The 12,021-nt window shown below is 43.5% G+C and overlaps 1 protein-coding gene across 7 annotated transcripts in view; it reads left to right on the forward strand.

Moving 5' to 3' along the window:
- Positions 1-9,421, forward strand: part of kif1b (kinesin family member 1B) — a 55,875-nt gene extending 46,454 nt beyond the window's left edge. For all 7 annotated transcript variants that reach the window (XM_041945636.1, XM_041945639.1, XM_041945638.1 and 4 more), the window contains 15 exons: positions 1,224-1,332; positions 1,632-1,698; positions 1,841-1,925; positions 2,460-2,565; positions 3,864-3,978; positions 4,084-4,217; positions 4,334-4,395; positions 4,482-4,627; positions 4,775-5,035; positions 5,135-5,206; positions 5,361-5,482; positions 5,615-5,767; positions 6,069-6,261; positions 6,542-6,660; positions 6,757-9,421. In XM_041945636.1, coding sequence (XP_041801570.1) covers positions 1,224-1,332; positions 1,632-1,698; positions 1,841-1,925; positions 2,460-2,565; positions 3,864-3,978; positions 4,084-4,217; positions 4,334-4,395; positions 4,482-4,627; positions 4,775-5,035; positions 5,135-5,206; positions 5,361-5,482; positions 5,615-5,767; positions 6,069-6,261; positions 6,542-6,660; positions 6,757-6,799 — 1,787 coding nt within the window. In that variant the 3' untranslated portion in view covers positions 6,800-9,421. The remainder of the gene's footprint in view (positions 1-1,223; positions 1,333-1,631; positions 1,699-1,840; positions 1,926-2,459; positions 2,566-3,863; positions 3,979-4,083; positions 4,218-4,333; positions 4,396-4,481; positions 4,628-4,774; positions 5,036-5,134; positions 5,207-5,360; positions 5,483-5,614; positions 5,768-6,068; positions 6,262-6,541; positions 6,661-6,756) is intronic.
- The last annotated feature ends 2,600 nt before the right edge of the window (positions 9,422-12,021 follow it).

A 12,021-nucleotide genomic window follows, 5' to 3' on the forward strand; every position in this document is an offset into this window, starting at 1 on the left:
CGTGCAATATCATGCATCCAAACCCCAGACCACACCCGTAAGATAGAGTTGGTCCGCTACCTCATGAGCGGTTATGTGAACGGCAGAGTGCTGGACACGCTGTCCGAGCACGCCAACGCCCTGGCTTCCTCTGCCGTGGCCAGTCTGGAGGACGAGGCTGACCAGCTCTCGCATTTCCCGTTCCTCCCAGTGCCTTGTGACCCTGTGCTAATTGTGCCCAGGCACCATGGTTGGTACAGCGGACACTGTAGTGGCTAACAGACCAGGCATTAGATACACCTGTGTTGTAGTGTTTAGACCAGTGCTGTGCTTTACCCTCGTGGTGCTCTGTGACTGCAGGCAGTAGTACGACAGAGCTCTGCAGTGTTTATGTGTGCTGCACCTCGCTGCAGGGCTTTTTAGGTCCAGTCAGCTCAGTACATCCCTCCGCATGTGGTTTACAAACTGGCCTGATCTGACTCCTTCAGGTAAATCTGCTGCATACGCTGAATCTTAAGCCAAATAACAAAATGAGTATGTATCATAATCATAGAAGATCATTGACATCGCTTTCACAGCATAAATCACAATCCAGAGGCTTAAGTCTTTATAGGTTCAGCTGCAGTCCAATTACGGTAGTTTTCATGTGGAATAATGTTGATATCAACACAAATGAATGTAGCTGTGTGCCTCAGAGATTAGCCTGTTTCAACAGGAACATAATCCTGATGTGTGTCAGACAGCAGGAGGCTGTCAGTGGTAGTGTAATCTGTGATTTAGCTCCTCATAACATCTCAGTACCTGCAGCTGTGGGGCTTGAAGATGATGTGTCATTTTGCCTTTTTTTTCTGTGTCCAGCATATTTCAGTAGCAATGGACCATTATATATGTTTGTATATATAAATGTATAGCTGCGTCACGCAGGAGTGAGTTGAAGAGCAAGTCTGCCCACCCCCACCAACCACTGCTGGGTGTTGGAAAATGCCTCACTAAAAGTGCGCTGCTTGGGGTCTGTCACCACAGACACCCAGTACATAATACTGCAAATGCAAGGGCTTTCATCAGTAGGCCAGAGGCTCAGTCACCATCATGTTACCTCATTCTGCGCTAGATAGAGACAGACATTTATTTCAATGAAAAATATTACTTTATTATCTACCCATTGTTTTCATGCGTTCCCAATGAAATCAAGGTGAATCGCACCTTATAATATTCAACTGTGTGTGTGTGTGTTTGTGTGTCAGTTCCAGCCACTAAGTTGAACACCATCACAAAGTCCAACCTGGGTCAGTGTGTCAGCAAATATGACCTGCTGGTCTGGTTTGAGATCAGCGAGCTGGAGCCCACCGGAGAGTGAGTGTCTACGCATCCATTTTATATTCACACCCCATATAAGCCACGGCCACAAACACAGAAAAGGCCTAATATGTCAGATTCAGTGAAAGTGTTTTAAGCCTCAGTGTAGGACAGAGACCTTTAGCTTGTCAGGGCTCTACTGTGGCATATTTTAGCAGCATATAAACAATAAGAAGTGTAAACTCAAATGGTGAACATTTATTTTTGAATGCAATTCATTAAATCCCCTTGTAGAATAGCATGAGATGTGTTGTTTTGAAGCATCCAGGCTGAGTGTGACCTCCCTCCCTCCTCAGGTACATCCCAGCTGTAGTGGATCACAGCGGAGGACTGCCCTGCCATGGTACCTACCTACTGCACCAGGTACTGGAGATCTGCATTATTCCATTCCAACCAACGTCATATTTTCTTTCTTGTAAACCAGTAAATAATATCTCTTCTGCCTAAGAAACATTTAGAGGCTTAATGTTGCTCAGATCCTAAGCTCCTGTCGTCTGTGCTGCAGGGGATCCAGCGAAGGATCACGGTGACTCTCATCCACGAGAAGGGGAGCGAGCTCCACTGGAAGGACGTTCGCGAGCTGGTCGTGGGTGAGCAATCTTCCCTCAGGGATCACTAGTTCTACCTTTCTGCAGCAAACGGCCACCAGAGACACAAAACACTGCTGTTTCCCAGTAGAAGAGGGTGCTGCTTCACGACTGCTTCCTCATTCACGCACCAGAGTCAGTGGATATCCTGACAATACCATATGACACCTTTCATTGTTTCAAAGGAAGCGTGGTTTGTGAGGCAGCACTGAAAATATTTCTCACTGGTTCCTCAGTCCTGGTTCTGGTGTGGGGAGTTGTGTCTGTTTGCCTTCAGGCTGCCTCCCTCTTTAAGCAGTTTATACTGTGTCTGTGGCTGATGGCCAAAATAATTACATTTCACATTTTAGACTTTCAGCTGCTGACACTCTTATCCAGAAAGGCTCAAGAGTAAGCAGACATGTGTTTGGAGTCTTGCCTCTGGACAATGTGACATTTTGACTGTTGTATCAGCCGTTTATGTCCCACCAGAAGAAGTCATTTGAGCTCTTGTGATGACAGGATGTTGACATGTTGTGCTGCTCTGTGTCTCACCAGGTCGCATCAGGAACAAGGCCGAAGTGGACGAGAGCGCCGCCGATGCCGTCCTGTCCCTCAACATCATCTCTGCCAAGAACATCAAGTCGTCCCACAACTCCAACAGGTAGCTGAAAAGCCCGCAGACTTCTTAAATCCAGCTGTGCTTGATAAACAGCATATATTCAGTAGACACAACATCTCAAGGTGAAGGGTTTTTTTTTTTAAAATAGCAAATGTCAACTGTTATTTTGTCGTGTTTGATTTCTTTTTCTTTGAAACAGTTTAGAGACAGCGTCAGACAGCATCTGTGTGTGTCCTCTTTATATTAGCTGAAGGCAGAGAGGACTCATTGCATGACCATTCCCATTTTCACTGCTGTTAATTTGCTCCATTGTCTCTGTTGCCTGACTCTCTGTGCTTCTCTCTTTTTGTCTGTGCACTCTCTTTTTCCTCCTGCTGCGGCTGGACTCTTGATTGTGCTCAGGCTTTCTATTGATAAGGATATTGATAGGTACCAGTGACCAGAGAACATAAGGCTCCTTCTGTGAAAGACCTTTATGCTTCTCTTTAGTCTCATAGAATTATAGAAATAAGTTCTCCCCACTTTGTGTTTTTGTTGGCATGTTGCATTAGATCTGCCTTTATTTCCATCAATATTTAGCGGCGGTCCCATTCCAAACGATTGATGGATGAGTAAAGGCAATCTTACATGCAAATGCAGCCCCTCTTTTTTGTATTAGTTCATGTCATGGTATGTTAAGCTTCTGTGGTGCCATTATTCCAAATGAATGCTTTCCTCTCAGCTGTTATTCACGGTGTGAGTCAGTGACAACCAAGGCCATTGAGGCAGCAACAGGGCAGATCTGGCTCCCAGCCTGTGGGCAAGAGTGCCCCCTGCTGCCAGAGACTGGAACAGCGTAAACCCTGAAAGAGCCTCACAAGCAGTCATTTTAGAGAGCAGGTGGTCATGGCTCTTTTAACAATGTGTTGTAAACTAGCAGGAAATTAATGTATTCCTTTTAGTTTATACATCTGCACATATATATGAAAGCTATATATACGAATCCTATATTCTGCTTGCCACCATTCCAGCTTGTGCCAACTGTCACACACACAGCTCGCTGTAATCGGCACATTCCCGACACTCCTGTTAACTACTGTGGCCCCTGATCACGTTGTGTGTATTGTCGAGCTCTCACCTCGGTGTGTTTCCTCACATCTTGTCATGATTAGGGAGAAGTGTCAGGGCCACTTCAGTCACCGCACAGTGTCTCCTCGTAGGTTAATCACTGCTGCTGTTTCCACACAGAAGCTCTGTTGTTTGTAAAGCACTGACTGGGACTTTATAGAAGGTAAAACTATGTAAGTTCATTAGTGATTTTGTCGATTACTGAAGATTCTTTTTTTTTTTTCCACCTTCAGGACTTTCTACCGCTTCGAGGCAGTGTGGGACAGCTCCCTGCACAACTCCCTCCTGCTCAACCGAGTCACTCCTTATGGAGAGAAGATCTACATGACCCTGTCTGCATATCTGGAGGTCAGGCATTGCTCTTCTGTGTTGAGCCTTTTTGCATTGAGCTCTTTATTTCACCCCTCTGGAAGTCAACACAGCTAACACACTCGCTGTGTCTTTTCCTCACAGCTGGACCATTGCATCCAGCCTGCTATTATTACCAAAGACATCTGCATGGTCTTCTACTCCCGAGATGCAAAGATCTCCCCTCCACGTTCCCTCAGGAACCTCTTTGGGAGTGGATACTCCAAAACCCCTGACTGGTATAAGACTTCAGATTCTAATATTGTGGCCATTTCTATCACCCAAAGTAAAGACAGTTGGGTCACATTATATCCACACAGTTTACTTAAATAGAATCTCCTCTGCTTCATTACAGCAATCGAGTCACCGGCATCTACGAGCTGAGCTTGTGCAAGATGTCTGACTCTGGAAGCCCGGGTGAGAAATCCGGTTTAAGACAAGCTGTCAGTTTATCATGAATTCTCTGAGAGCTTCGTTCCAATGAGTGCTTTTGTCCTGAGCAGGGATGCAGCGGAGGAGGAGGAAGGTCCTGGACACATCAGTGGCTTACGTGCGTGGAGAGGAGAACCTGGCCGGCTGGAGGCCCAGAGGAGACAGTCTCATCCTGGAGCATCAATGGGAGCTGGAGAAAATGGAGCAGCTGCATGAGGTGGGTCCTTAAAACTACATTCACCTGCAATCTTAAACCCAACCCTATTTTGACCGGTGTCCCTGTCTAATACCCCACTGAAAGCAAAGTTTCTTCTAATGACTGAAACAGAACTTGTATCTAACCCTGCCCGTGTCGTCCTTCCAGGTGGAGAAGACCCGTCACCTGCTCCTGCTGAGGGAGAAGCTTGGGGATGCGGCTCCGGTGGGACCAGCTCCCACTGCCAAGTCCCTGAGCGAGTCGCTGTCCCCCAGTATGAGCTCGGGCACCCTGTCCACCTCCACCTCCATCTCCTCGCAAATCTCCAGCACCACCTTTGAAAGCGCCATCACGCCCAGCGAGAGCAGCGGCTACGACTCCACCGACATCGAGAGCCTGGTGGATCGTGAGAAGGAGCTGGCTACCAAGGTGGGAGCAGATGCGGTGTTATTGAATTACTGTAAGTGGCAACAGCTGCCTCTCCTCCTCCACCGCTAACAGATCACTCTCATCTTTGTTCCCTTGTAGTGCCTGCGCCTTTTGACACACACCTTCAACAGTGAATATAACCAAGTGGTCAACAGTATCAGTGACTGCAAGGTGAGTAATGGTCACATAATATTCTCTGAACTTTTCCTTCTGCCACATTCTCTCAGTATTAAGTCCACTAAATCCTGTCGAATGTCAGTGATTGTCACATAGCTGTAGTAGTAAAACAGTGTTGAACAAATGTTTCTTGCTCTTTTTTCCTCAGCTGTCTGACATCTCACCAATGGGACGTGACCCATCAGTGACCAGCTTCAGCAGCGCCACCCTCACCCCCTCCTCCACCTGCCCTTCTCTGTCTGACTCCCGCTGTGGTTCCCTCGACCAGAAGTAAACCTTTAATTCATATATTCTGTCTGAATATCCATCAGTGGCTGTATGACAGTGCTGGGGACAATGTGTAGATTGAATTTAGAGGCAGGTTGTCACCGTGATGCTCACTTGGTGTATTTTGTTCCGAAGGACCCCAGAGAACAGCTCCCGTGCCTCCAGTCCCTCCTGCTCAGACTACGAAAACTTCCCGATGGTTCCCACTCTGGAGACCTCCTACCTAGCGCGGGCTGGAAAGAACGAGTTCCTCAACTTGGTGCCTGATATTGAAGAAATGAGGCCAGGGTGAGTGCTGACATGTTCACCCGTTTGCTGTTATTTTGGTCTGAAGGCTTTTCTTTTCACTTTTATGTGCAGCAATGTGATTTAAAGAAAAGTCAATATGGGATGCATCTCACAGCCCCGAAAAAAGCAGATAATCCTGTTTTCTAATCCAAGCAGAACTGATGTGACGGGATTTGAACTGCTGAACCAGGGTGGTTTCAACTGGAACAAACCTGATTTTCTTCTGCAGAAAAACATGGCGGAGATTTTTTAACTGATCTCTCTCTCTCTTTTTTTTTCTTTTTTTTGCGCTCCTTTTCAGATCTGTTGTGTCCAAGAAAGGTTTCCTAAGCTTCATGGAGCCGCGCTCCAACTCGTGGGTGAAGCACTTTGTGGTTGTGCGCCGGCCCTACGTCTTCATCTACAACAGCGACAAGGACCCGGTGGAGCGGGGTGTCCTCAACCTCTCCACAGCACAGGTGGAGTACAGTGAAGACCAGCAGGCCATGCTCAAGGTACAGTTTCAAGCCGTCAAGCATATTCTTGCATCTCAACATGTGGTCGTCACTGCCAACAGTTGAATAAGTGAACTTTCACACTCTATCAGGTTTATCAGCACGTGCACAAGATGCACATGCACCGTGTCACACCTGCACAGTGATTATTCTTTCAGCAACAGCTTTCAAAAACTGGCTATTCCCCTTCAGCAGCCTCAACACCTGTGCATGTGCTTTACTGTATCTGATAGAAACCCCTTGAAGGCGTGCACTCAAATGTTTGACTTTTTCTTTTCAGACTCCCAACACTTTCGCTGTGTGCACAAAACATCGAGGAATCCTCCTGCAGGCCAACAACGAGAAAGACATGAACGACTGGTTGTACGCTTTTAACCCTCTGCTCGCGGGAACGATAAGGTACACACATGCACTCGTCTCACACTGACAGCAGCTCTGCATTCTGCAGGAACTACACTCTGACCTCATCACAACGTGAAAATCCTGTTCCCACAGATCCAAGCTGGCGAGGAGGCGCAGTGGCCTGATGAAGAACTGAGTGAGTCGAGCGGCGCACAGGAAACCACGGCTTCCAGCCTTTGTGGAGAGTCTTTGAACATACCAAGTGTTAACACTTATTAATCATTGTGATTCTTGACGGTTTTCTCTTGTAAGTAGACTTGTGGCTTAAGTCTCCTTTCATGCGACTAAAAGTTTCAGTTCCAGAGGAATTTGCCTCCCCTTCTCCCTCCAACAACCCTCTGCCAACTTAGCTTTCCTCCTCTCTATTTCTCTCCCTTCCTCCTCCTCCTCCTCCTCCTCCTCCTCCTCCTCCTCCTCCTCCTCCTCCTCCTCCTCAGCTTTTTGTGTTTTTGTTTTTATGACAATGTTTGGGTCTGATTTTGTTCCGCTTCGTTGTCATCCCCTAAGTCCCTAACTAGTAGCATGTTGTAATAGTCTACTTGTGTGTGCACGATTCTTCAGTAACTGTTCTTTCAGGCCACTGATTTTCTGTTTGCCAATCATCTGTAAAATAATCGTCTCTATCAGTGTTATTCGTCTCCAGAGAAGAGTTTTATTTTATTTTTTTTTATCGATATGCCCGCATGATAACTGCAGCAGTCCTCAGGAGAAGACCAGGTTTGCTTACTGAAAAAGAATTGAAACCAATCAGATCATTTAGAGTTGGAACCATGAAGGGAAAATAAACGAATCTCTCTATGTGACGTATCAGTTTACGTTGTGCTACAGAAAGCAAGGCTACTTCAAGATCTATTGCTGCTAATGAATTCATAGGATTTTCTTCTCCTTGTGAGATGTGCGTTAGGCCGCCGCCTCTAGCCCCCCCCCCCACCGCATCCTAAACAGCCTTTAGAATCAAAATGTTAAGTCAGAAAACAATTTGTCCCAACTCAGTCTGTACTGAGGGCAGCACTGGGTTTCCTCTGCCATCCCTGTGATACTTAGAGCCCACTCCTCAGTCATGTGTACATACACCTCCACCCCCGATAGTGCCGCCAGTCATTGAGTGATTACTTCCAATCATGCATTTGTGTCAAACACATGCAGAAATATCTGAAGATTATTTCATATCTGATCAGTGAAAATCTGATGGATTGTTCCTACAGGAGTAGATAATTTGCCCCTGGCCTTTTGCTGTTTTCATCTCATGAATAAAAAACAGGGTTTCGAAGGAGACGAGGAGGAGGAAGAGGAAGACGGACATGATTTGTACATACTGTCTGCTCTGGGATCAGTGTGGTAGTTACGACTCTCATTTTAGACATTCCTCTCAGCTCCTCTAGCTCTTAGCAGTTTGTTCTCACGCTGACGTGTTGAGCGTCAGACCTCAAGAGAGCCTCAACATCCGCTGATATTGTGTTTAAGTTTGTGTAATACTGAAGACAAAACAGAAGATGGTGAAATGGGAGGAAGATGTAGGAAAGAGAATGAAGTTGCAATGCTTTAGCCTTGACGCCAGTAGTTAATTGATGACGCTGCTAGCACATAGCCTGCAGGACAGACGGTAGTCTACCCCATGACTCCCCTCACTGTCATGCCTGATAGTGAAGAGCTTACTGCTCAGCAGCGCCGCAGGTTAGGTGTTCATTCTCTGTTTGCTTTCCTGAATTCAGACCTCTTAACTCATCTTACTCTCACTGGGTTGACTTTTTTTTTCTTGATCATTAACATTGTTGATTGTTTTTGTTTTTTTAAATCTATTATGCTTTTAATCATTCCGTAGGGAAGTTTTATATGAAATGTAACAGAGGGCATTTATTTCTTAATTTCTAACCAACTTTATTGGTGTTCTTATTTTGCACATTAACACATATCTATAGCAAGATGAGGGCAGATTTCACATGTTGAGTCCAAGATTATTTCTGAGTATCACGAACACTGATAAGAGCACATATCAAGGCTACACTGGATAGCTCTCTCTGGAAAAAGGTTTACTAGAAAAGAAGAAGTGGTATTAAAGGGATGACATATACTCAAAGGTTTAATTTGTGGTATTGTTAATGAAAATATTTGCTCTGTACATCGTACTACAGAAGCTACATTTGGCTCCTAGTGAATTTCATCTTTGGTGCCTCTGTCTCTACAAATGGTACAACTGTGAGAAGTGCAGACGGGCAATGAAAACTCTGGCCAACCAACCAGCAGTATGCCGACTGTATCATGTGAAACGGACAGCAGGTTTTAAAGGTGTTAAACAGAGGTAGCCACCACCTGCTACAAGCACTGGTGGCATTATTGGTGAAATATGTTGATTTGCTGATTTAAAGACAGGCAACAAATCAGAATAAATTAAAGCTGCAGAGCGTCACTGGCCTCAGGTCAGCCAACCTGCCGGTCAGAGGAACGCAAACCTGAAGAATTGTTTCTGAGAAAATGTTTTGTCTGTCAGCAGAGCTACACATGTACTAAAATAATAATGAAAAAAAAACAGACATCTATGCACTGATCGAAGCTCAAAGTGCAACGCACCTCACATTAACCTCAGCGTGCTCCACACATGTGAGATACATATCGATATGAATACCTGTCAGAGCAAACATTTTCACCTCAGTGACTCATTTGCAGAGGTATATTATTTTGGATTGTGTATTTATTGTTTGCAATGTATATATTAGTTTGCAGCTCTTTGCACATATCAATAAAAGGTTCAACTAACTGATCAAATAAAGTCTGTGCGGTTTAGTTGTTCTTCTCAGAATGAACCAAATGATGGTGTGGCAGCCTCTTCCGGTCTGAAGTGGGAGAGCGTTGAATGTACTATGAAGATGTGTGTTTGTCCATCATTGAAAAAAAGAACTAAAATGTATAACCCACTGCATCTTTCAGGGGAGGTGAGTTACGTTAGTGCTTCCTCTTAATTAGAAAGTGGTTTGAGTGGAAGTCTGCTTTTGATTTGAAGAATATTTACTCACTACACACGCTAGCCAGCCTCTTGCATTCGAACAAATTAAGGGTGGTTTTTAACTCATTTTTTTTTATTCTAATATATCAGGGAATATAATACAAAGTAGCTAGTGACATCTAAAATGACAGTATACTATTGTTTTGCTGGTGTCTTTCTTCACCTCAACACTTTTTTTTTTTCCGTTGATGCCTTTCAAACAAGACTAGCCATGATATTTTCCATCTTCCCCTCTGACAGTATCAGTTAACTGTGTTCCCTTTGGATTTGTTCACGAAAAGAAAGCGACAAACCATGACATTAACACTGTACATTATTTGTCAGACTGGTTTCATTTTCATACTTATTTTGTAAATATCTGTGTTGTATGGAGCTTGAATTAAAATGTAAATATGTTTACTGTATTTGTAATAATTATAATCCATTCGCTGTATAGCATAGATGTGTCATGCAGATATCCTAATTCTGTGTATGGTAATCTTGCACCATTGAACTGTTTAGTGAATGAGGCAACAATAAAAGTGCAAACTGTGCATTAGCAGAACAATGCTGCCTGTCTGTATTGTCCTTTGTGCAGTTTGACTCACATCTTTACGTGTTTTTACATGTTACAACTTCCCCATATTTGTGTGCTCCAGGAGCAGATTTCTGCCAGGAAATGAAATCAGGAATGAGAGGAATAAAACTCACAGAAATCTAACTTAGTTATAAGATAGTACGTCATAATTATAACTCATAGTTTTGACTTTTTAGAAAAATATTGACTAAATAGTTGATTTAGTGTCTTCAAGTCAAACCCTTGAGTCTGGTGAAAAAAAGTGAGAATTTTTTAATTCTTATCGTAGTTTTAAGTTCAAAAGAACACATTTTGACTTATCTCTTAATTATGTAAATTGATATTTTTTGCTTTGGTCTTTGCAAGTCAAAATGTTGACTTAGTATCTCCTCATTTGATGTATAGTGAGCATTTTTACCTTCATCATCCCTAACTTTGTATTCATTTTTTGATTTTCCTGGCAGAAATGAGCTTCCTGTTGCCTTTTTTAAAAACAGTTCTCTACTGTGAAGCCCCAGGCTCAGTCTGTAGTATAGGCTAGTGCACTTTCTGATAGACTAAAATGTTTCAATAGACTTTTCATTGCACAGAAAACTTATTCATGAAGTACTTTTAATCTGGAATCTTTGACCCAAAACCACTTCCTCCTCCCTGCCTCTCATGCACTTAAAGACGTTCTGACATTAAACTGGTTAAGTGCAGAGTCATTTTCCTGTGATCTGCCACAGATTTCCAGTAATTGGAAGAAGACATTTTGCATGGTTTATTAACTGTGAAATCTTGTTCTGCATGGAAAGAAGACTGGGACACAGTGGAAGTTAAAGATCACTCCAGAGAAAGAGAAATGACTACATTTTTGACACCTAATACCTTATAAACAGAAATAAGCACCAAACAATTTGCTTGTCTTTTTCTTAGGATACATTAACTTCTACAGCCGAGGTTGGATTAGCCTGCTGGAGGGGAATTAACCACTTGTTCCTTCCACTGCTGGCCCCAGGTTTGCAGTGTGATAACTGGAGCACAAATCAAGATCTTAAAAGCAGATTCGGACACAGAGGCCGTCTTCAACACAGGGACTCAAACTCAGGAAATAATCCAGGCCCCACCTGTCTGTTCTGGGGTCCGTGGACTTCTGGGGACCTGGGGCAGTCAGCCTTGTAATCCAGCCTTAATTACAACAAAGGAACGTGCACTTTCTTCAGTGTTAAACAGGATATTTTAGTATAAACATTTGTTCATATTTTTATGTAGACTGAAGCAATTTAAGAAGAAAATCTGAGTCGACTCATTTTTTTTTTCAGCATACTCGTATAGAGGCAATATTTAATCTACAAAATTCAAGTAAATTTTTATTTAAGTGCTAAAAATGTCAGTGGTTGTAGAAATTAGATTATTTACGTAACTGAAAGTACAAAAAAGCAATGTAACAAATTCTTGATCCTGCTTGAAACTACAGAAATATTGTAAGCAAACTGTATTCAAAGCGTCAAAAGCAAAAGTACTCGTTCTGCAGAAATCTGGCTGCTGTGACTGATTTATGACTTTATTACATTGCTATTACGACGACGCAGCAATGTCTAAGTATTTATTGTGAGGGGTTGCGGAATATTTCTCTCTGAAACTTTGTGAAGTAGAATTTACAGCAGCAAAGTACAGGTACTTGAAAATTGTACCAAAGTACAGTAGCCTACATCAGCAAATGTAGGCCGACTTTCCATCTCCATGGAAGTTGTAGGATACAGGATTTGTTCTGAAATAAAACCCATTCCCAGTGGGTGTGCTTACGTAAAAATGAGTG

This window comes from Chelmon rostratus, chromosome 10 (assembly GCF_017976325.1).
Source record: "Chelmon rostratus isolate fCheRos1 chromosome 10, fCheRos1.pri, whole genome shotgun sequence".
In the NCBI taxonomy this organism is placed as follows: Eukaryota; Metazoa; Chordata; class Actinopteri; order Chaetodontiformes; family Chaetodontidae; genus Chelmon; species Chelmon rostratus.